Source organism: Physeter macrocephalus, chromosome 4 (genome assembly GCF_002837175.3).
Source record: "Physeter macrocephalus isolate SW-GA chromosome 4, ASM283717v5, whole genome shotgun sequence".
Lineage (NCBI taxonomy): Eukaryota > Metazoa > Chordata > Mammalia > Artiodactyla > Physeteridae > Physeter > Physeter macrocephalus.
The window spans coordinates 132,222,752-132,248,646 of NC_041217.1; the positions used below are offsets into that span (position 1 = coordinate 132,222,752).

Consider the following 25,895-nt stretch of genomic DNA (forward strand, 5'->3'; position numbering starts at 1 on the left):
GAGTAGTCAGGCAACCAAGTGGGACAGAAACAATCCTATTTTGGTTTTTGTTAGCGAATGGCATACTACATAGATCAGAGACTTCTTATAAAATACAAACCCCCAGCGTACACAAAGCACAGGAAAATGTGAGGAAAAAAGGGAAAAACGAAAAGCAGCTTAGGGTGTGTTAACGCTGCTATTCTGTCAGCTTAAAGAGTATTTTATGCTTGATCAACAGCTCTTTTTTTATTGTGCTTTTCTTTCATTCATTCAAGACATCAAAGCCAGGCACCACCAGTGTACCTGCCCTTCTGGAGCCGCTTGAGAGGGGGTCCTAATGAAGCACGACTCTGGGAGCGGAGACCCCCGTGGACACGGCAGTTCAAAGGGAATATTTCAACAATGATTACATTTTGTAAATCTTTTTATGAAAGAGACAGCTTATTTCCTGCTTTTTCATGAAAAATAGATTATCCATTAAAGTGAGCCCACACCACGGAAGCTGCTTGAGATCTGAGGTGCAGCGTGGAGATTAGGGGGACAAGGACCCGATGAAATCGTCCAGAGTTCCTATCTATTTGCCTACGATGGCACCGCGTCTGCTCTGGGAGGAGCCCGGATGGTGCGCTGGACGGCTCTGCTGCGGAAAAGGCGGTGCCCAGGGTGTGCTGAGCTTGATTTTTCAGCTTGGGCCTTGTGTCTATTATTTGTGCTTTAAGATGTTTTTGGATTCCACAAAGTCCAGCCAAATATCAGAAGGCATCAGGCAACCCCTTTTATTGCGCCAAAGTAAGATGAAAGATTTTAGTTACAGATTCATTAAATGCTGTATTTTAATGCTCTGAAAAGGGACGACCCCTTTTCCGTATGGGAAGTTAGCCATAAAAAAAAAGTTGGCTCTGGGCTGAAGATACAATACAGGCTTTATTATTGGCTAATGTCAGCCCCAAAGGCAAAAATAAAGAAGGCAGCCTGGCCCTTTGTAATTTCTGATTTTCAACATTAAATACTCTTTCCCCTAGTCTGTCTTTCTTTTTTCTTTTTTGGCGACAGGGAGAGTTGAGGGGAACAGGGCAGGAAGAGAGTATGATTTCCTGGGGAGCTATGAAATGAAAAAAATGTATGTTTTCTACACATCAGATTCCCATTTTAATTAAATGCCTGTTGTCTAACAAGTGCAGGCCGTCACACTTGGGGCTGGCCCAATGGTGGCCCAGGGAGGTAACCTTTCTGGTTTAAAAAGAGAGGCGTGGGAGTGGAGGTCGGTGCTCAGCGGAGCGTGGCCACATTACAATAATCATGCCACCGCGTGCTTTCCCACTCCTGCTCTTCCCCCAGAGCCGAAAAGCTCTTCCCAAACATGACTCAGGTTCCCCGTAAATCTATCATGTAGATTTACTGTTCCGATTGTGCAGGTAGATAAAATCTGGTGAGGAAAAAAATAACATTGAAGTGAAAAGTTCAGTAATTTCAAAAATTCTCCCAGAGACCTCCTGCAAGAGAACGACAGAAGACCTGCTACTTTGCCAGAAACGAATTCCCAAACTAACCTTTCCAGTCAAGGAGCCCTTTAGGCACTGGATGGTACTTGCCCCCGTGCCCATTTCTCACCCCCGCGGGTAACCCTCTTTGCCAGGCCCCGAGCACAGGTCTTTGCTTCGGACCTTCTCTGTTCCCTGTCCAGGGTCCTTCCTTCTGTCCTTTCCAGTCCCGTTTCCTGCCTCCACCCACCCCTCCCGCCAGTCTCTCTCTCTCTCTCTCTCTCCCTCCCTCTCCACCTGTGTTCGATCCCCCACAAGAATGAGGGCAGACCCCTACTCTCTCAAAGGCTATGCAAAGCAGCAGCCCTCCTCACTCCATTCACTGGATTAAGAGGAAGGAAGAGGGCACACTCCACTGCAACCGCAACTACCCGCCTGGCAGCCGGGACGGAAGCTTGTGTATTGAGCCAAACAAGTGAGGCCCAGAGGCGGGATCAGGACAGAGCACAGAGGAGGTTGTAGCATCTCGGTTCTCAGATTCTTGAGAGAAGAGAGCGAGAGTACAGTAAGCTGCAACTCAGCACCGGACTCTGAGGCAGGGGCCTGGGTTCAAGTCTCAGCTCAGTCACTGGCTGCCCTGGGATTTTGGCTGCTCTGATTACACTACAAAGATCCCGTTCCTACACTTTTACCTTCTGGGAACACCTGCTTTTCAATTGTACTGGTCCGGGAGTCATCTTTTCCTTGTTCACTGTGTAGATGTGATACTGGCAGGGATAAAACTGTTCATATCCCTCGCTGAGGTTAGAAGGAGCTTGACCATGGCAAAAGTCAGAGACCTAAATTCTAGTCTGTGTGACGTCAGGGGTCACAACTTTACTTATCTGCAGAACAGGCCTCAGTATACCAGTTGTTATAATATTATTATATTATTTGGGGGAGGAAATAACAAACATAGAGACAGATCTTTGAAACACTGGCCTAAAATGTAAGCAGCATCATTAAGGGAGGCATTGGTGTGATCTAGATGTCACCCGACGGGGTTAGGGTTTCATCGGAGCCAACGGCCCTGGCTAAAAATGGAATGATTTCCCTGAGTCCAGTCAAAGCTCTTACGTGACATCCCTGAAAGCACAAACTAGGGATCAGTGAACAATGCTTTCCTCCTCCTTCTGAAAATGTGGTAGGATTTAGGGTTTTATGGCAACAAAACTTGTCTTTGTTAAGACGTGACTTGCAAAACAAACCCACATGGGGGAGTTGGCAGTTTCAAATGACAGTACTTTTTTTTTAATGCTGAAACAGCAAATGCTTTTTATGTTCAGATTTTTTTCCTTCTATATTTGTAGATTACATTTACAACTAAGCCATATTCACTACTACAAACAATTAGACTCTTCCTGAATAGTCTTCCAGGGGAGGTGAGTTGGAAGCTTCTCGGTAGGGCTGGGTTGGGGGATTGTGCAAAGGTGAAATCCCACAGCATTAAGGGTCTCTGTCAAAGGTCTTATCAATGATTTGGACGTGAACATAACATATGGGATCAGCAGAGCTACTAGGCTTCCCTGTCAGGAATCTATGCTTCTGGGAGAGAGGTAGTATCATTCTAACACCGAAAATTTAATTCATTTTTACCTTTTAGTAGTGACTTTAAAGATGGTGATTTCATAAGCAAAGATTCCCGAAGACATATTTAAGAATGTGTCATAAAATCAAGCACACAAACAAAATCACTTAACTTTGTTTTCAGATGAATTCTACTTGGTAGTGCTCTCCTAGTAATTGAGATTTAAGAACAAACTCAGAACTCGTACGCACACAGTGCCGATTTGGAACAGTTCCATACCTATCACTTTATTATATTTTAATGAAACCAGTTACAGATTGGATGATGATTATGTGTTCTTTGGTTTTTTAAATACCCTTTTCTCTTGTTAAATTACCCTATGGCTAGGAGATCCCATTGTTCACTTTGCAAGAATGGTGGCAAATTCAAATGACACGTATTAACTTTCTTTCTGATTCTGCAATCACAAAAATCTTGCAAAGATGCCACCTTGTGCTATCCTAAAGGCAGTTCAGTTAAAAAAAAAATTACTCGAAGACCTTCTTTTCTTTTAAAGAAGTGAATTGTCTGAGCTGAAATATGGCTTCCTGTTCTACTGCATCAGCTTTCTGTGTTGTTCTCCAGGAACAGGTTTACAAGTTCAAGTTCAGGTTTAAACTAAATAAAACACTCCTCAGGAGTTTATAACTGAGCCTCATTTACATGTGCTCCCTCTGAACTCTACCGGCCTCTGTACACTAGTTTCCAAGGTTTGGGGGAGGAATGTTTTACAGTTGGAATCTGTACTGCTTTCTCAGGCATTTTAGACTCAGAGGCCAGGCAACAGCAAGCTTCAGTTAGTATTAAAAGTTTCCTCAGATCTACTATAAAGTCAAAGAAAGAGGGGAAGAAAGACAAGGCCAAGCCTGGAGAACTGAATCTTCTTAATTTTCCCGATAAGGCTTTCGTGGTAACATTCCAGTTAAAAAGATTCTGGATGCATATTCTAGAATTCCATAGTCATGACTTTAGATTTCTCTGAAATCATTTTCAACTCTTTATGGAAAGTGGTCAATGCAGATTTATTCTCTCCAAATATAAGACCTAGGGTTTGTGTAAACTGGTTTTCTGACTTGAAAAAAAATGCAGTTAAAAAGTGTTATGAAGATAAATGTCCCCAACTCAGAAGGGACTCCTTATTATGTTTATGACAAAACCTAAGGGATTTTTGAGGTCAAAAAGATCTCAGGGATTTTCCAGCCAACAAAGTTACACTAGAGAGGAAGAAATGGCTATTTTTGGTTTAGAAGCTTGAAGGGTTGAAGTAGGGGTTCTGAGATGCTCATAGAAACCAATCTGGAGAGAACTGGTTTCCTGGCTGACTGAGATTAAGACTCAATCTTCTTGCTAAGCAAGGGTCCTGGAGTTCAGAGAAAGCAGTGATGGTCTTTGTGGACAGAGATGGAAGGAGAGCCGGACAAACAATACCAAAAACTCTGCCACTCAACTTCTCTGTGAATTTGAGTTTAGCAAGAAAGTGGGTACAGCAATAATAAACCAATGCTTCAACACCTGAGTGTTACTCTGTAGCATCTCGGCCCTGGGGCAGTTCTTTCCTGAGAGGTGAGCATACCCGGCATTGCAGGGTGTGGCATTCCTAGCACTCCAGCTTCAGCAGCTGCACCCCTGCACAGTGACAGGTGATAAGTCAGATAAATAGCTCAAAAGAAAGCACTGCTGTGGGGATTCAGAGAAGAAACTACCTGGCTCAGAGAAGATGGACTGAGTCCATTGTGAATCTGGTCTCAGTTTGTGCCTCTGATTAAGAACACCTTCCTAGCACCGTGGTTGTGAGGATGAAGTGAAATAATACATGAAAATACGGAAGTGTTTTGCCTTTTAACTTAAGTTAAACTAAGCTGTTAAACAAAGGTGATGCTTTTTTTATGTATGTGTCTTCCTTTCTGACATGGGGAAGACAGAAACCTCATCTCTATATGCTAGCCCATATAGCTTCTTGGCCTAGTACATAATGGGCAGTCACTTTTCTTGGATAAATACAATAACAGCCTGAGTATGCTGCCTATATCCTCTTTTCTCTCAATCTCTTGAACTTAGCCTAGCTCAAATGCTAGACACATTAAGGATTTTTAAAAACCAAATTAAATGTGAATATGCGTCCAAATAAAACCCTTTGCTATGAACATAGTAAGTTTCTTCTATTGGATAAAGACTCGAATAAAAGTAGAATCCACATAGATGACATTCTGTAGAAATGAACGATAAAACTAGTTTCTTTGGGGGCGGCAGTTTACTTATGACGACTGAATGAAATCAGGACTCACAACCCTGAGAGTTTCTCTGCCTTTGGCCAGGAACGACTGGCCAAGCTGCAGAAAGATAATAATTTGCATATGTGATAGTCTCTACTATACCATTGGCCACTCAATCCCAAATTACTGAGAATCACATGTTCTTTCCTTTGTCTAGTTTTGGTTTCTCTTCTTTCTTACTCATAAATATCTATCCAATTTTGACTCATTCTCCACCACCCTTTGAACTTCTGCCTTAAGGGTTGTTGCAGGAAACAAAGTAAACATAACTGCCAATGTCAATTTTTTTTTTTTTTTTAAGTAACTCTGGCAAAATGGTGGATGGGAGGAATTCGATACTCAAATGCTTTGCAGATTTTCCTGAGGATTTAATCTATCCATGCAGATCTTAATTCTTCTGAAGACAAAATAATTTGATAGTTGACCTGATAGTTCAAAAAGTTTTACATTCATCAGTGTGTTGGTAGACTGATGCAGATCTAATGTTATTTCACTCATGTTGAATCTTAGGGCAAAAAAGTAGTCTCATCCTTCAGCAATTTTCTTTTAGAAACAGAGGCCACCAATTTGGAATCATGCTCGTTGGATGGAGTTACATGGAAGGCACAGGATGAAGAGGGCAAGCTATCTCCTGGACACAAATTAGGCACTTGGAGAAGCTGCCTTCTCTCTCCTGCTCCCTTAGAGTTATTCAGTGGGTACCATCCCTCATCTTACTACGGAACTTAATTCTGTGCCTGGTTCTTATTCAAAGCAAGCCGCCAGGAAGGGGTGCAGAGGGACAGTCCAGATTTGACATCACTGTCCCCAGAACGGAGGAACACTAGTGAATTCCATAAGCAGTGTCATTCTGCAGTTCTTGTTTTACAAAGGTCATTGTGATGCAAGGCCCAGGGGAAGAGCCAAGCAAATAGCATTCCTGGAAGATGGTGGGGGTGGGTTAAGGGAAAGGATTATGTTATTAGGAGGGAGGGGTGAAGAGAATTTGGTACATCTTTAGACTTTGACAGGAAAAAATATTTGGGAAGAAGCCAGCAGAGAGATACAGCCTGGCCCTAGCTGAATGGTAATGATGGAACTAATAGCAACATTGAGAGCTATCCAGATACCAGAGAGAACAACTGGCAGATATTAAAATCATTATAAGATGTGAAATTATACCTCTTGCTGCGTCATTATCACTACATTTCATAATATTTGTCTAGAAAAGCACACAAAGCCTATCAGGTTAAATTAATCCTAATGATCAATTTCAGTTTTATTCTAATTAAACAATTTCAATTTAATTAATGTGAGCACAGAAATTAGGCAAAATTACAAATGTAAATGTTGAACTTTAAATCAAAGGTCCTCCCTGCTCCCTGCCTCCTATAGAAGTACCTTAAAATATATGCCTGTGAAAGTAGATGGGAGTTTTAACCTTTGTCTGCACTGTGAAGGACAGAAGTTAGAAAAATACGCCACCGAAAGCTTCCCCAGAGCACAGGTTTAAAAACCACCCACGCACACCCACACCCACATGCACACAATACTAGGTGGTAGTGTGTGAAGATAAATTCTGCACAGTGAACTTTGGAAGTATATGCTTTTGTTCCTCAGGATTCCAATGCACTTGGGTCAGTCTAATGGATATTGAACTTCTATAAAACACCTCTGTAAAATAGAAACTGTGCACCCATATCCTAAGTCACGTATTAAACTACCAGTGCCTTCCCTCCCTGGTGTCAGAAACCCTGCCTCTCAGACCTGCTTTGCCTCTGATTAGCTGTGTGGCTTCACAAGTCATTTCAGCTCCCTGAGCTTGGGCCCTCTTGTTTGGAGGGGCTGTTTTATCAAAAGTATACACACTTTATTCCAAAATGCACTTAAAGTCATATCTGAAAAATGATGGGGTGTGGAGGTGACAATCTTTAAGAAAACTATCCGCTTCAGGATTCTGAATTTCTGTAACTTCCCAAAATACCAGCATCTTAAAATGGATTTGAAAATAGCATGGGGTACATGTGTCTGAGTCATCCTATAAACACCTTTAAATAACCTTTCTTCTCCCTTAATAAAAATCCAAAGGAGATGGGATCCAGAGCTCTACAAGCTTGAAGAAGAAAAGGACCTGTAAATGTATTCTTTTCCTACAAAGAAAAGAAAAAGATGGCAAAATATGAAACAGAAAAAAAGATAATGAAAAGAAAGGCATGTTCTTTTTTTTTTGTATTTAAAAAACTTGTCCTGGTGAATCATACTTAATAACAGGTCTGTAGTGTCACAGAGTCTTGATCTTAGAAGAATGTTATATGCAGCGTAAGGTTCTATGTTATTTCTCTTATCCATAAAATAGCCACAACTTCTTTTCCCACAAATAAGCCTTCATCCACGAGCCCTCATCATGACTTGTTCACAATTGTGTATGAGAATTATTTGACACCAATCAATCCACTATTATTGTTTGGGGACATTAAAGGAGAACAGCAGAGTAATTTAACAATATAGTTGATTAGTGTAATAATCATCATTAAATTTAGTAATAATAGTGGGATTTCTCCTTACCTTGGTTAATGATCATGGACAATTCATTTCTTGACTGCCAGTGGTAGAAACGGTTTTTAAAATATTAACTTCTGCCCCTTGGGAATGACACTTAGCCCATCACATTTAATTTTTGACCTTCACTGAACGGCACGATCCTAATCTCTTGATTTTATAATCTTAACTAGGAAACATTAAAATATGGATTGACTCCAGTTGGCAGGAATCTTTATGTTCTTCTCACTAAAAAAGCTATAAATCCAATGGTTGACCTTTTATTTCCAGGTCACAAATGACACCCACTCACTTTTGTCCATTCACATACGATTTATGTTAGGGTCTACAGGTATAAGCCATGAAAGTTGAACTTCAATGAAATGTCTTTCAAAGATGTGCACTTAACCAAAAATGTCCCACAAAAAATTAGTGGATGGCCTTTTAAAAACATCTATTATATCTTCAGGTTCACTGCTGGCTTCAACTAAATCTATTTTTCACTTGTAGTAAGTTCCTTTTAATAGTAGCATTTTTCTGAGGATATAAATTAGGCTTGTGTTTGGGATGATAATAGTACCTTAGTTCCCAATTTAAGTTTCTAAACTGAAAGAAGATTTCTGAAATGTTCTCTTTATCATCACCATAATTCACCGATCTCTAGCTGAAAAATGTTCCTTGTCCTTTTTCACAGAATCAATTGTATCGATGGGAGGTGTTCTGTGTTGTCAATCAGGGAAATGTTATTTGATGGGACCCCAAAGCAGTGAGATGGGGGAAGGAATACCAAACCTGCTCAGGTCCACGCCATCTGAGTGAGATCAATGTTTCCCATAATACTCTTCCTGTCATGTAGCACCCTGTCACAATTAATAATGTAGAAGGAGCTGATTAACTTAAGTAAAGTGCTCTCTGCTGTGTAAACACATAAAGATCTATGAGGCAAAAAAGGGGCGGGGGACAGGAAAGAACAAAACGTCATTTTTATTTTTCACGTGGACACGTTCTCACCTTCCATCTTCTCTTGTAACAATTACTGTACCAGCCATTCTGACAGAGTCGATAAATTGATTTGGGTCTTGACGCTGCAGCAAAGCAGACTGATCTGAGACACCATTATCTGCATTGGAGAGTGTGTGTGTGTGTGTGTGTGTGTGTGTGTGTGTGTGTGTGTGTGTGTGTGTGTGGTGGGGCTGCACTTTGGTGGCAGAGGGCAAAGGGGCAAAGTCAGGAAAGGCACATCGGCACTGTTCTAGATGGGAAATTCAGGCTCTACATGGAGTTTCTGGAATGGACAGATGCATGCATGTGTGTGTGCATGTGTGTGCATGTTACGTGTGTGCATGCGGGTGTTGGGAATGGATGGAGAAAAAGAAGCCTTCAACTTGGCTAAAGGATGCAGCCTAAGTAATACAGTATGCACCACTTATTCAAGTCCCCGTGGTATTTCAGTCACTCACAGCCATCTGCAATTCAATGAGGATCACCACCCCATTAGAGCCAGTCATGTCAGCTGCTCATCTGACAAAATAAACATTCAGAAACTGTGCTCCTAGGTTCATAACTTGTTTTGGCACTGGGATTTTTTTCTTCTCTCCCTCCCTCATCCAGCATAAAGTTTAATAGTTTTTTAATATGAAATTATACCATACATAGAAACTCTCCATATACATTCCTCAGTGTATTTTTCCTCACAACCAGAAACTGAAGCTGTTAGCTGAGCTTTAACTTGCTCCTTGGGAGTATGCTAAGTATGTTCTTAATAAATAAATATCATTCCACTAGCTAGTAAGAGAATTAATGGCACAGTTTATGGAAAATGGACATGGGAGGATGGAGGGAGAGACGACGCAGCCCAGGGGAAAAATTACCAGATTACCTCTGTGGTTCTCACCATATTAACATTTCTATGTCTCTACCGGCAATCACGGGTCCCTGGTCCCAAAGATGAAGGAGATGCATCCTGCCTCACTTCTGGTGCTGACGGAGGTTCCATTCTAAGGAGTGAAAAGGCAGCAGCACACGTCAGCTTTCCCTGTGCCAGGGTGGGGTGCTGGGGGCTTTACATTCTAACCATATTGAATTTTCACAAAACTCTAAGTGGAATGCAGGAATTAATTTATAATTTTATAACGGTGACATCTAAGGGTCAGAAAGGCTAAAAATTACCCCAAGGTCACTGTAGAAGTCTGCTCAGGCTGCCATAACAAAATACCATAGACTGAGTGGCTTAAACAACAGAAATTTATCTTCTCACAGTTCTGGAGGCTGGAAGTCCAAGATCAAAGTTCTAACTGATTTGGTACCTGGGGAAGGTCATCTCCCTGGCTTGCAAATGGCTGCCTCCTTGCTGAGTCCTCACATGACAGAGAGCATGCTCTCTGGTGTCTTTTCTTTTCTTTTTTTTAGCTGCACTGCGTGTCTTAAGGGATCTTAGTTCCCCGACCAGGGATTGAACCTGGGGCCACAGCAGTGAAAGCACTGAGTCCTAACCACTGGACCGCCAGGGAATTCCCTGTCTTTTCTTAAAAGACCACTAATCCCATCATGAGGGTCTCACCCTCATCTAAACCTAACTACCTTTCAAAGGCCCCATCTTCAAATACTATCACATTGGGGGTTAGGGCTTCAACACATGAAATTGGGGGGGGGGGTTACAATTTAATCCATATGAGTCATGTACTGAGATAAATCAAAATCAAGTCCATCTGGCTCCAAATCTTCTATTTTCTCTACTAGGTTATACTGCCTTGGAGAGGAGAGTACCTCATGAGCATAGGTCTTAATGCTGCTACTACCTGTAAAATCTCAGACCTCATGTATGTTAAACCAAGCTAAGTTAAGGTTTCTTCACATATAGAGATCTCACTGTGCCGTTCACCTGCTTCCCATCTCCCACAGAATAAAGTCCAAGTGCCTTATCATTGTATAAAGGCATGTATGTATTCAAGACTAGACCCCGTTTAACTTGCCAGCCTCATTACTCAACATTCTCTGTCATTTACCCTTACATTAACCAAGATATGAAACAGAATTCTCTGAACACACACCACTGTTTCTCTGCATGTGCTGTTCCCCTCTCCTAGAATGGAACTATTTCTGTCTCCTTCCAAACTAGTTCATGTGAAATCTCCTCTAGAATATCTTCCATGAATTCCCTGCTTCTCCCCTGGGTTAATTATCTACTCTCTGCACTACCTGTAGATTATACATACTTCAACTGTTTCCCTTACCATATCTTACTATAATTTGTTTACTTTTCTCCTTAAAAGTCTGTGAGCAATGGATGGCAGGGATTGGATCATATATATCAGTAGTACCCTGGTGTGGTAGGTACCAGGGATATAGTATGTGCTCAGTAAATTCTGGTTTCTTTTTTCTCCCTAAGGACAATCACATAGCTGGTGAGTGGGACAGATGAGCTAGGAATCCAGATACTTTGACTCCTAGTCCAGTGCTCATTTTACTCTACCAAGATGCACTATGGTCAGTTCCCTTACTAGAACTTTCCATTGTATTGTCCTTCCATTCTCCCCACCCCTGACCCTCGGCACTACTGCTTCCCCAATACACATACATACACACTTGGCCATAGATCCACGGAAGGGAGATTGTACTTGAGAGGGGCAGAACCTGTGTTCCACGAAGGCTGCCTTAAATTTCCTTTAACATGCAGCATATCCAGGCTTGGAAGGCAGGGCTGGGCACTTCCCACATTGTTAAGGCAGAGCTGTGTGGGCCCAAGGCTGCCCTGTGCTGAGGATGTTTGTGCCTGGGCTGCAGCTCCATTTAGCCCAACACATTCCGATTCTGGGGGTGGGGGGTAGGGGGGTGGGACAGGTGGCAGCATGTGCGGGGAAGGGAGAGTGTGAGGGCGGGGAACACCGGGCCAGGACAGCCTGTCCTAACCCAGTGTCCCAGCTCCAACCCAGGGATCCAGCTTATCACAAGATCATGTGGTTCATTAGTTAATGTGTAAAGCATTTGGAAAGTGAAAAGCCAATTAGAAGTGCTAAGTTACTTTGTCTCTGCTATAAAGGAAGCGATGTGAAGCCTAAGGAAAAATTCTCAGGCAAATATTTTGGGGGAAGCCTGCACTGTGGAATGTAACTTAATGAACAGGCTCCAATGAAAGGCTATACCCCCAAAACATAGGCCACTGACAAAAGAATGTGTCTTCGTCCTCAATAAACAAACAGGAAGGTAAACAAGCGGGTGTGGGAAAAGTGGCCAGGGAGAATCATTGAGAACTCACGCGAGATCTTTGAGAATCTCACATTAGACAATAGGCTCTGGCCTTGGAACTATGTGTATCTGTGGAACCTTCAAGGTCTTAGACTCATTAGAAGGCCTGGGAAAGCCTGTGTCCTAAAGGAACCTCTCCTAATGTGAACAGTCATTATTTAGAGTGCAGAAACATTTGGTAAAAGCAAATTCTTCCCCGGTATGGGATTTTCACATGCAGGGGCTTTGCGGAAAGTGGGAACCCCACCTGTACTGCCTTCTCTCCTCAGAGCATGTAGCAGGGCCAATGCACTCATTTTCCTGTTCTCTGAACTCTGTTGACTCAAGCTCAGCAAAACCAGGCTCTTTTCTTTTGCAAAGGAAGCATCTGGTTCCAAGTCATAAAAGAGAAACCCAGAACCTATTGCTGACTGTTTGATAAGCACCTGGGAGGGCACGTGGAGGGCACTGTTTCCCAGAGTTCCCCCGCAATTACAAAGGCACATGTCCTTCAACGCAGCCTTTTCAGAGTCCTCGTTTACCAGAAGAACCTTGACCCAGCCCTGTGGGAGCTGGTCTGCAGAAAACTCCAGTACTTCTGCCCAAATCCTGGACTCCAACAGAGGGCTGAAATGAGATGATCACTGTACACGCAATACAAGCACACAGCATACCTGTCTCCTAGACGCACAGGGAGTGAGTGTGGAGGAAAGGCACTGGAAGGAGACAAGCAGCAAGTGAGGAAAGGAGTCAAGTGCAAGAACAGGAGTTGAAAACAGCATGAAACCTACCAGGGAATGGGAAAAAGGAAGATGGCAGATACTGTTAACAGTCTACCCACTATCTATTGCCCCTTCTTTCTGCAATTTTGTTTAGGGAGGACAAAGTGACCAACCCTGGTTAATGAGTCATGATCATAGCCAATCAAGATAGTTTTGTGTTGGCTTTCCTGGCATCCTTTGCAACTAAAGATTAAAATGTGACCAGTTTTAGTCAATGAGACCCAAGTAGAAATTTGTTAACAGGAAACAGGGAAGGAATAAGGCAGGATCTTTGTTCCCTGATATAAGAGGAATAATGGGGAAGGATATGGGTATGATGCCTGGAGCTGCGGCAGTCATTTTGCAGTCAGAGGCACCTGCTTGTGGATGCTAAGAAGGGTAGAGCAGAATGTTAGAAAGAGCAAGGTTCCTGCTGGCAACATGTAGCAGCTGAAACAATGCCAACAACCACTCACTGACAGATTTCTTGCTATGTGAGAAAAACAAACCTGATTGGCTGAAGCCACACTTAATTGGGTTTTCTTCTATGAGGTAGATACTTTATCACCTTCATTTCATAGATAAGGAAACAGAATTTTAAAGGGTAACATGTCCAAGATCACTCAGATAAATGGCACAGCCAGGACGTGAAAACAAGTCTACTGTACTCTCCAATTCATGACTTTTTCCTTGTTCCCCTAAAGAAATCAGACCATGAGCGAGCGTCAAGAGCATTTCCCTTAGGAACCCTCCTACACTGCTGGTGGGAATGTAAGTTGGTGCAGCCACTATGGATAACATTATGGATGGTCCTCAAAAAACTAAAAATAGAGTTGCCATATGATCCAGAAATCCCATTCCTGGGCATATACATATCCAGACAAAAATATAATTCAAAAAGATACACACACCTCCTATATTCATAGCAGCACTATTCACAATAGCCAAGACATGGAAACAACCTAAATGTCCATCGACAGATGAATGGATAAAGAAGATGTACACATATAGAATGGAATACTACTCAGCCATAAAAAAGAATGAAGTAATGCTATTTGCAGCAACATGGATGCAACTAGAGATTATCATACTAAGTGAGTAAGTCAGAAAGAGAAAGACAAATACCATATGATATCACTTATATGTGGAATCTAAAATATGACACAAAAATGAACTTTTATGAAACAGAAACAGACTCACAGACATAGAGAACAGACTTGGGTTGACAAGGGGGAGGGGAGAGTGAGAAAGAGATAAGTGGGAGTTTGGGGTTAGCAGATGCAAACTATTATATATAGAATGGATAAACAACAAGGTCCTACTGTATAGCACAGGGAACTATATTCAGTATTCTGTGATCAACCATAATGGAAAAGAATATATATAAAAAAAGAATGCATATATATGTATAAACTGAATCACTTTGTTGTACAGCAAAAATTAACACAACATTGTAAATCAACTATATTTCAGTTAAAAAAAAAAAAAGAGCATTTCCCTCAGTATCCTGAAACTTCCACTGACTGGAAACATCATTATCAAGACACATTTCAGGGCTGGAAATTTTGACGGCAGTTCTGCATTTGATACTATGGTTTTCTGACTTCACTGTAAGGCTATCATCAAATTCTGATCTAACTCCTCTCAGCTCTTTACACCCATTCACAGCTTCTTGTTTCAATCTTTCCCCCCACTTCATTTTCTATCCCACTTTTCCCACACTCCCAAGGGCTAATTAAATAAATACCAGATGTTTGGTCCTTTCTCTTCTTCCACGAAATCTAAAATTTCCTGCGAAATCTCCCTTTTCTCTTCCCCTTCTCCATTGCCACTGATCTCATTTAAATACTGGAAAAGAAGCAAGCATGAAAGGAACCACTATTTATTGTGCACCTACTGTGTGCTAGATCCCATGTAAGCACCTTAATTCTTTCAACGATCTTCAATTCACTTCAACTAAGAAGTTTCCCCAAATCTTTTTGAAGCAAGGCAACAAACAAACCGAAAGGCTAAAACCAAACCAAAATATGCCATTAAACATGATGGGATCTCCGAAGTATTAACAACTGAGGGAGAAAAAGGAGACCAGTACCTAGAACTGAGGCTCTCGCTTGGTTCAGAAGTGAAATTTGTGGCTGAGGACAACTAAAACGCGCTGCCCAATTAAAACTTGAAAGACAACGGTTCTGTTTATTGAAAAATTTATATTAAGCGTGTCTCATAGGCTGTCCGTGAGTCAGCTGCCAAGTGTTTGCGAAGAGAACGTGGCAAGAACTTATTACAGGCTGGGGTGGGGGCTGGGAAGCTGGGGGAGTCGCTCCTGCCCACAGTAAGAGGGAGCAGATGGCAGGGGTAACATCTCCGTGAGGCGGTGCTGACTATTCAACACCTACGGCTGGAGCAGAGGACATAAGAGAAGAAAATGACCAGGCACTGCCTTTCCCCGCAGATTCTGGGGGGTGCATTCATTTGCCACAGTCCTCGCCACCCTCAGAGACATGATTTCCCCTTGGGAAGTCTCCTCTTCCTTGGGGCACAATTTGGCTTAAGAGGAGAAACGGGGTGCGGGGCAAGGATAGATGTGCCCAGATGAATGAGGCTTTTGGAGTACCTTTAGGGCAGATGCTCAGTGGAAGAATCCATGAGATTCTGATCTTGTGGAGGTGGTGTCCTAATTTTGTCCTAACTGGACGGTTACTTTAGATCCAGCGTTTGGTGGGCAGGTTCTGCCCATATCTACACAGTAGCACATGAGGACGCATACAAGTCCTTCCATGATGGGGCATGCTGAAGGGAGTGTGCGCTCTGGAATCAGAAGCGAGTTTGTGTCCTGGCTCTATGAACCCCCGGCTATGTGGTTCTGGCGAAGTCACTTCCCTCTCTTTTTTTTTTTTTTTTTTTTTTTTTTTTTTGCGGTACGAGGGCCTCTCACTGCTGTGGCCTCTCCCGTTGCGGAGCACAGGCTCCGGACGCGCAGGCTCAGCGACCATGGCTCACGGGGCCAGCCGCTCCGCGGCATGTGGGATCTTCCCGGACCGGGCCACGAACCCGTATCCCCTGCATCGGCAAGGCGGACTCTCAACCACCGCGCCACCAGGGAAGCCCACTTCCCTCTCTTTAAACCTCAGTTTTTAAATCTGTATAATGGGGATAATAATATCCCCATTATAGCAACCCTAGTAGGCTCTGCCTACTTCAAAGGGTTGCTCTGAAGATCAAATGAGAAAATACTTTGTAATCCAGAAAATACTGTTTAAATATGATTTTAGTTATCAACTGAACAACAAATGGTATTATTTGTTGAGCATTTAACAGGTGTCAAGCATTTACTTTCTCTACACTAACAGAATTTAAGACTCAAAACAACCGTAGAAGGTAGATAAAGACAGTTATCACCATTTTACAGTTAATAAACCAGGCTAGAAAAACTGAATTACAAAGAAAAAATTTTAAAAACTACAAAAAATGAAGCACACATACTACTGCTAAGTGATGAAATAAAGCTCCAACCAAGATCTGAAAGGAAAGCTCACAATCTCAGCTGCTCTGCTATCTGGGCTCTGGGCAGAGGCTGGCTGTTCTCACAGATGCAGACTAATGTCATTAGTAAAGGTCTTTTTCCCAGGCAGCATGAGAGAATGAACTCAGTCTTGATTTCACAGATGCAGGCTAATAGGAAACTGGGGCAGGTCTTCAGAAGAACCAAGTGCAGCGTCGGTCCTATTCCTTGATGTAAGAGGATGAGTCAATCTTAGACCATAAAGAGAAAACGGTCAGTAACCTTTCATTATAAATGGTTAAGGACGAAGATAGTATTCAGGAAAGAGAGAAGTTCTGGAGACAGACTTGTTCAAACCCTGGCTACCTCGTTTGCCATGGGGCAAGTATACTCTTTGAAACTTCAGTTTCCTCATCTGTAAAATAGGGATAACAGCACCAATCTTAGAGGGCTCTGAGGCCTGTAGGGAGTGCAGGCACAGAACCTGGCACGCACTGGATCTTAATACAGAATGCCCATTTGGCCAATTAACTTTTTTCAAAGTTAGGAGTAAATGGAATTTTATCTGCCGTTCCTCTCCAATCCTGGGAGTTTTCAGCTGTACGGGCTTGTAACAAAAATGCTCAGATCCAATTCTAACTAGAAGGGGGAGGATATTTTTTACTTTCCTTTCTCTAACGAAATCTGAGTTTCCTGCCTTTGCAACTACCCAGGCTGTTCCTTGAACTTCTGTGTGGTACCCAACCACCTACAGGCAGGCAGCTGGAGTCGGGGCAGGGAGGGGGCAGGGAATGGCTTCAGCTAACTGCAATGCAATCTCAAGTGAGCTTGGTGTCCTGGGTGAGAACATTACGCAAGAAGGGCTGTTTCTTGGAAATGAGGGACTGGGGTGGGGGGGTCTGGCTGATACGCCAGCAGTGGGAAAGGATTCTAATTTTATCTGCTTGGTCCAGAGAAGACAGAACTCAGCGTGTCTCTCTACCTAAGATGGGACAAAGCCTTATCGACTAGCTCATGGCAAAAATTAAAAGTACAGAAAAAAGGTAAAATGTATAAGCCATATCATCAGTCCAAAGTTAGACAAGGACAGAAAAACTATCTAGCCTTTTCTGTCCCTTCCACTCTTTGGAAAGTTCTTCTAACCAGCTCTCTGGTCTCAAAGCCTCTTAGGCAAATCCTTATTGTAATTGGTATCACACTGCATTATTAATGTTGTTATTACTATTATTTTTTACATCTGTTTCCTCTATTAGACTTTGAACAACTTGAGGAGAATTGTTATTCCCTGCCTTCTGTAGGTCTTGGGAATATAGTCAGAAATGATGAGTGATTGATGAAAGGGACTTAGGAAGTTTTGCATTTTGCAGATTGCCTGAGCTTTGGTTTCCTAGGCAGAGTTTCAGGAATATGACACACAGAATGGCAACAGATCCAAACGCTCTCCATATCCACCACCTCCCTATGTTCCTTGTGCATCCCCACCAAAGGCAGACAACGGGTGCTATGCCCATAATTTAGCTCTGCAGGGACCTCTCCAGATCAGCAGGTTTCCAGCACAGTGAAGTGTGTGGTTTGTGCATACATTTGTAAATTTCATGAGGCAAAGGCAGCCACACTGCTTGCGAGTCAGGCAGCTAAATGATTTATTAAGCAAAGGTTACAGCACCTGTGCCTTTTTGTCAACAAATCAGGCCCATGCCATGCCAAGTGATTCTTCTAATAACCCAAATGGTAATTTGGTTTTAAATAGCATTTCAGATACCACAGTTCTGTTGAGGTAGAACAGTGATAGATTTGGGTGGCAGGGAAGAAATGCCTGTTTTTTAGTATTGTTTGCACTCATTTTTCATTTTAAAGAATTAGTCCTCATTGGTGTTCTGCAGGTTAAGCATTTTATTTGAACATTCTGATTAAACTAGACCCTGAAAAAAAATGAGTTCTTTGCTCAGTCCTTCTGTGTGGGAATTGGTATTTCTATTTATTACCTCATGATGAAATATTAACTTTTTTTCTCTAAATAAATGCCTCCTCTTAATGGCTCTCGTTTTCAGGGATCAGATTAAATTATGAGATGCAACTGAAATGGCCATTGGCTTTCTGCTGTTTGAGACGATGCCATGCTCTCTTATATCATTCAGTGGGCGTGCAGGGGACATTAATAGTGTCCAAAGTGAAGTAAATACTCTATGCCCCAGAGACTTTTCTATATGTTAGTATCACCTGTCATGGTGGACAATACTGAAAAATAAGAGATTCGGGGTGGTCACGGTTTCTTAGAATAGATGGGTGTTCTAAAGGCTGTCAGGAGGTGGCTACCCCCCATGTTAATGATGAGCTACAAAATGGAGGAGTATAAGGAAAACGAAAGGCAAATCATGATAGTAGCAGAGGTAGCAGACAAGTGATTCAGAAGAATGGGACAGATAACTTGGCAGGAATGTTCCAACAGAGCCAAAAGCTGGGGTGAGATAGACAATGCAGTTGGAAGGCAGTTTGAAAGAAAACTAGCTCGAGGCAAGGCTAAAGAGAAGGCAATTCTGTCTCAGTGAAGGGATGAATTCTCTGGAGGAAAAAAGATAGACTGGAAGGGAAGGAGGAGAAAAAATGGCTTTCAATTATCCATGTTATCTTTCCCTACCAATCATTACAGATGATGAATAGGTGCAATAAAAGCCAATATTCAATTTTTCCAATTTACATGGAAAGAAGGCCATAATATATTGTTATGGGGAAGAAACAGCAGGTTACCAAACAGTGTATATAATATGATCTCATTTTTGCAATATATTTGTATGCATAGAAGCAGTCTGGATGGATTTAAGCAGAAATGTTAACAGTAGGACTACAAGTGATTTTTATTATTTTTCCCGTCTGTATTTTCCACAATTAACATGTATCACGACTGTAATAAGAAAAAGTCATTATTTTTAAACTTCCTTATGAATCATTTAGATTCAACCCGTATCTGCTGACTACCCACTATGTGTTGGACATGAGAGCACAAAATGACAGTGGATTTTTTGATAAACAATCCACTCTTCCTGGCTGTTTTACAGAATTTTAGACTCTCAAGTGGAGAAAGGATCATGAAGAGTTCATCTAATTATTACATTTTAAAAATTGTGCTGAAATACACACAACATAAAATTTACCATCTTAACCATTTTTAAGTGGACAGTTTAGTGATATTCAGGACATTCACACTGTTGTGCAACCATCACCACCATACATCTTAAGAGCTTTTTTCATCTTATAAAACTAACACTCTATACCACCAAACAATAACTCTCTATTCTGCCCTCTCCCCAGCTCCTGGCAACCACCATTCTACTTTTTGTCTCTATGAATTTGACTACACTAGGTACCTCACATAAGTGGAATCGTATAGTATTCGTCCTTTTGGGACTGGCCTATTTCACTTTGCATAATGTCTTCAAAGTTCATCTATGTTGTAACATACTGCAGAATTCCCTTTCTTTTCAATTCTGAGTAATATGTATGATACCACATTAAAATGGTATATACACAATAAAATGTATATACCATATTTTGTTTATCCATTTATCTGTCAATGGACATTTGGATTGCTTTTACCTTTTGGCTATTGTGAATAATGCTGCTAAGAACATGGGTGTACAAGTAGCTCTTGGAAACCCGGCTTTCAATTCTTTGGGGTATACACTCATGATTAGATTTTAGTGCAGTCTCAGATTTAAAACCAGGGAAGGGTTTCCCTGGTGGCGCAGTGGTTGAGAGTCTGCCTGCCGGTGCAGGGGACACGGGTTCGTGGCCCGGTCCGGGAAGATCCCACATGCTGCAGGGCGGCTGGGCCCGTGAGCCATGGCCGCTGGGCCTGTGTGTCCGGAGCCTGTGCTTCGCAACGGGAGAGGCCGCAACAGTGAGAGGCCCGCGTACCGCAAAAAAAAAAAAAATTAAATTAAATTAAAAAATAAATAAATAAAAAATAAAACCAGGGAATACGTCAATGGTATTCCTGAGAGTTGAGCATCAGTCTCTGTTTGAATATCTGCAGGGAAAGGGGCTCACCGGCCCATGGGGCAGTACAGAACAGTGGTTTGAGAGCACAGGCCTTGGAGTCAGACAAAACTGGGGACACATTCTTGCTCTGCCCCTCACCATGTGTGGCCTTGGGAAAATCAACAATCTCTTCAGATCTCAGGTTTCAAATCTATAAAGTGGAGATAATTATATATGTCCTATTGGGTAGCTGTCAAGATTCGTTGGATAATGTACCTAAGGTACTTAGTACATAGAAAATGCTCAATAAATAGAGGCTATGTATAATCAAAGAACTCTTTTTTTTGTTTGTTTTTAAAGAAAGGTCTTATGATAAACTGAAAGCTGCCTACTTCAAATGTCTATTCATTAGTTGGAATTCTATCTGCTGGAAAAAACAGGGACCATATCTAATCTGTCTTCTACAGGTTGATGTTTCAAGTATTTTAAGAGGTTTCTTTGGGGAAAAGGGAGACCATTTTATTTTGTATTTGTTTATGGATTTCTGTGCAGGATACCCCTCCTGCATTTATAAAGCTTACCTATCTGCTTGGGTGACACTTCAATTTTTACTTCTTTAAAGGCAGAAAAGAAAATATTGTTTTCCCAGAAAACTTTTCCCATAATTCAACTAATACAAATTTCATGCCTTATTAACAAAAATATTTATATAGAAAAATGCGAGCTTGTCTAGGAAATTACTAATCTTCAGGCCATGTTCAAATTATGTCTTAAAAAATTCCTGTAAAAATTCCTCTTCTGATGTCCTCTCAAAAAGATTACCTAAAAATATTATTTTTATGATCTATATCTATATATGCCTACCATTTTAAATGGTTCCAGAAAGTAGTTCCTTAAAAAAAAAAGAGAGAGAGTTAATATATATACCTAAATATTAAAATACTTAAAGCACATAATTTTTATCTCAGGATATTTTTTTGGGGAAAAAGAGTAACTCCATTAGCGTGGTTTCTCATAAGACAATTGGGGATGGCTTTCTTCAAGCCAAAAGTGGCAGGTGTCACTGTGATAAAAAACATTTAAGCTGTTGTCTCTATGATGCCAAATATTTAACAGAAACTCAAAAAATTCAGTTCCAGATGCCAATACTGGGTCTACATGACATCATTCATACAGATGCGTAGAAAATCTGGATTTTTAAGAATTGAATTTTTGTGGTCAACATCATGAAGACTCAGTTTCTGGGTTAAATAAGGCATTTGTGAAACAAAGCCATGTTGGAATAGAATACGTTTTGATTATAGAGAAACAAATTGAATGGAATGCAGGGTACAATTTCAGTTCAGTGTATCACAGCTTATATAAAAATACTATATAAAATACAAAACAGGGCTTCCCTGGTGGCGCAGTGGTTGCGCGTCCGCCTGCCGATGCAGAGGAACCGGGTTCGCGCCCCGGTCTGGGAGGATCCCACATGCCGCGGAGCGGCTGGGCCCGTGAGCCATGGCCGCTGAGCCTGCGCGTCCGGAGCCTGTCCTCCGCAACGGGAGAGGCCGCAGCAGAGGGAGGCCCGCATACCACAAAAAAAAAAAAAAAAAAAAAAAAAATCCACAACAGAACATTTCCAAACTGCATTTTTGAGGTTCTTAATGAAGTAACCTGAGCCCACTGGTGCTTTGAGAAAAGCAATCATCCAATGTAAAGCTACTGTCCCCAGTTCTCCCCTTCTCATTGACCTTGACCATGTGAGCCAAAAGTACAATAAGAAATGTTCTTCTACTGTAATGCCTTTGAGGTAATTATTCAACTTCAAATTCACCAGTTAAATATTTGAAGGTATGGGAAAATAAGCAATAAACTTGAAAAATTTTATGGGGGGTACTGAATAGGCGATGTTAATCCCAGATGCCATGTACCTGCCAGTTTCAGAAGAAACAGCAGAAGTGGGAAATTCAAGAGTTAACCTTCTCCCTTGCCTCCCTCCTTCCCCTCTCCCTCTCCTCCCAGCTGCCTCCTCTGAGGCTGTACTTTCTGTGACCCTGCTTCAGTGTAAGGAAGGCTTCAGATGCAATGCTGTTTAACCCACGCTGTCGACACAGCAATAAACTAAAACCCTTCGCAGAGAAAGCAAACGGACCCAGGAAAGCAAATCTATCTCGTTCATAAGCACCTGCTCATAGTGTTACAAACAAAGATGAATAGTTATAAATTAGGCATCTGGAGATTACATACCGAGGCGCATGCACAAAATATCTTGGAGAATTTTTCAAACACTGTGTTGAGAACCTCAAAGAGAAAATTCTTTATGTCAATTCCGATAATACACAGTCACATTCTAATTAGGAGCTCAGAGAGTAGTTTCTTCCAAAACTTGCATCTAATTCTATTCCACAAATCTCTAAGTATCTTTATATATGCTACCTTTGAATTCCGAAAGTCTTTCACTGTTTCTCAATTAACAGCAGCTATTTCAAAACTTTTAAAAGAGATTCTTTCTCCTTGGCCTATACTAGCACAAAACACAACTGTCTATTGAAAAACAAACTCTAGATGTCCTGGCATACTCTTTTTCAATCACCTACCTCAAAATATGACATTATATTCACATAATCCCCTCCCACCCCACTGGGGCCAGCGAAGCCAGTAACAAACACCTCCTATTTCAGTACCAACACCAGCAACTTAACAGGGCTCAGGAACCCTTTCTTTTCCTTTCTCTTAGAAAGTCTGCCAGGTTCCTGGGGACCCTATAATGAGTACATAAGAGTGACTGGCCCCCCATTCCCAGCATGCACTCTGATGTCGCCGGCAGCCAGAGTATACTTTCCAGGTTCAATAGGGGCCTACTTCTGTCTGCTTGCACGTAGAGAGGCACAGATTCCTAAAAGAGGGAGCACACGCTATCCAGCCTGGGAAAATTTTCTTCCCATAGCAAAAGCAGTTCTGGCACAGAAGCCCTCCTCTCCTACCCCCTCAATACAAGAAGCAAAAATTGCAGGCACTGTTTTCCATGATTTCTAAGAACACATGGAAATGTGGCTGAAGGGCCAGGATGGGTAGGGGTCAGGAGGAAAGGGGACTGAACAGGGGCTGGGAAATGCAGCCTGTTGTGCCGAAAGACGAGTTACAATGCACCTGATGAATAAAACAAGCTGCACCACATACAGAAAAGATGAGAGCGGCCCACCTGTGTCTGTTGAGGGATATTTACAAAGCTTGGATCCCGTGGTCCAACACTGACGAATCGGTTTGCGGGGGAGGTGCTGGGTGTCGAGTAGGCTGTGAAGGGAAGGGACACATGCGTTCAGGAAGCAGCACGAGATTGCACACACAAACAACACCAAAACACACAGTCTCCGAGCCTACGCGGCTGATTAACAAGGAAATGTGCAAACACTGTACCTAGCAGAGGGATCTGGCTAGCAAGGGCATTTTAGACAGTAAAAAAGGGAAGGGGTGTTGGCTTCCAAAGACTGTTGGAATCAAACGATGTCAAACTGGTGCTCAGATGAGCTCTTTTCTCCTTCCATCATACAAATTAGAACATGCAGGACATTTGTAAAGTATACTTTCTGATTTAAACATGAGCTCTGGGGTCAGAAAGAGATATCCTAGTCTTTAAAAGCACAGGAGAAAGAAATGAGGTAGAAAGGGGAGGAAAGTAGTTCATTTTCCAACCTTACTTTTCACACTATTACCCTCGTAAAGATCATGAAATGCTCCTGTGCCTCTATCTCTAAATATGGAAGAGGAGTCTTTATAGAAGGGACTGGGTTCTCCAGAAAAGTGGTGGAAAAGCATTTAGAACACGCTGTCTTTACAGGCTCAGTGGGGCGTCTAGAATTTTGTGATGCACAAAATGCTCTTACAGTATTAACATTTGTAGTCTTCCCACCCTAGAACCCTTCTGTTCAGGCACAAACCATCAAGATCCTGTGTAAACCTGGAACCTCAGGTACCACACTTCAGCCAACTATCCTTTTCACAGTATATGAACGTTTTGTTGTTGGTTTTTATACTTATATTTAAGAGCTTCACTCTAGTTTAGAGAAAAAAATTCTGTGGTTCTGGTGTTTCATTGGTTCATATATCCAAATGAACATTTTGTTTTCTGGTGTCCTTCAATTTACTTCTTTACCACAAACTCCAAGGATTTATTCACATTCTTTCTTTACTAAAATTTTTAGATAGACTATTACTTAATTTCAAATTTCTTAACAATACTTGTGAAAGGCATAAGTTTTCTGGACTAACACGAGACATGCACCATCTAAAAGATGAAAAGGATTTGCATTTCTTAAAAAACACAGATAATTGAGGGAATAATACCAAATTCCTTTGCCAGATTTTTTCCCCCTTGTTGACATCATCTGCTTCTCTTCCTTTGATTTTCTGTTTCACAGAAAACTGCTCAGACTTCTTGTTTCCCTTGTTAAGCACATCTAGAGATAAAATTTCCACCAATCTGGGCCAAGTCCTATTGGTCATTAGAGCTAAGTCACCCACGCAGAGCTGTGATGGTCACGTGGGTATGGTTGTGTTAAATCAGCATGGAACAGAGGAGGAACATAAGGTTCCCCTGATGTCTATTATTAAGAATCTTTTTGCTGTTGCAGTATTTGTTTTAGAAGAATTCATGCAATAACAGCTTTATATAAAATGATCTAAATGTACAATACACTGTATTGTCTAGCAATGTGAATCCACTGATTTCTTCCCCAGCCTATCCTATGTCAAATTAACCCGAACAGATTTGAGAAATACCTCTGCATTTAGCCATTCTGTATGTGCCTCTCACTCACTGGTATGGGGGAAATTTGCTTTTTTGAAAAGCTCAGTAAAATACTCTTTATTAATTGTTTCATTCAGCCTATTGCTCTATTTTGATATGCTTTCAGAAGTCTCAACAGAAAGTTATGTATTGAAAATGATGTACTATAATTAGCTGGTAGTGAATTTATCTGCTTCTGCGGCACAAAGAGGATGTGGGAGAGATAAGGAGGAAGCTAGAAGATAAAATAACCTGTTAAACCTGTTAGCCGTTAGGAGGAAAAAAAGTGTTTTTTCACATGTGAATAGGTAGGTAGGTTGAGAAGGAACAAAAAGGCATGAAGAGTAAACTAAGGTTCTAAGACTAAATGACTGATGACAGATGCTGAACCACGAGGCCTTGGTTTGATGGTCCTAGCGGAGCAGTGTGTGCATGTCAGCCTTGGTCGCTGCAGACACACAGCAGGATTTCCTATGACGTTTTTACCATACTGGTGATGTCAGAAACATGCATGCTGATTGATCCTAGGATACATGGCACTTTTTTTTTCTTTTTCTTTTTGGTGTGTGAATATAGTTCTTCGTTGACCATACATAGCACTAAATCTGGAAAAGTCTGTATTACATCCCATTCTCTATTTTGCCATTTTGAAAGTAGGGTTAGCATCCAAATAATTGAGCCACTCAAAATTACCATGAGGCTAACAACTGGCTATTGTCCCTTCTTCAATCATGAGACAAAACATCCCAGAAGGCCTTTAATGCTCTCACAGGCTATTAAAACTTCTCCAAACTTTACTCTGG

The 25,895-nt window shown here is 41.6% G+C and overlaps 1 protein-coding gene across 12 annotated transcripts in view; it reads right to left on the reverse strand.

Moving 5' to 3' along the window:
* Positions 1-25,895, reverse strand: part of NFIA (nuclear factor I A) — a 381,629-nt gene that overhangs the window by 14,678 nt on the left and 341,056 nt on the right. For 3 of the 12 annotated variants that reach the window (XM_055084572.1, XM_055084569.1, XM_055084574.1), the window contains 2 exons: positions 23,509-23,600; positions 21,186-21,213 (listed from right to left, as the gene is read on the reverse strand). The exons of 2 other annotated variants lie outside the window; for them this stretch is intronic. In XM_055084572.1, coding sequence (XP_054940547.1) covers positions 21,190-21,213; positions 23,509-23,600 — 116 coding nt within the window. In that variant the 3' untranslated portion in view covers positions 21,186-21,189. Of the gene's footprint in view, positions 1-9,738; positions 9,857-12,757; positions 12,871-21,185; positions 21,214-23,508; positions 23,601-25,895 lie in introns of those variants that run through there. 7 more of the 12 variants (XM_055084571.1, XM_055084576.1, XM_055084575.1 and 4 more) reach the window with 5 other exon arrangements.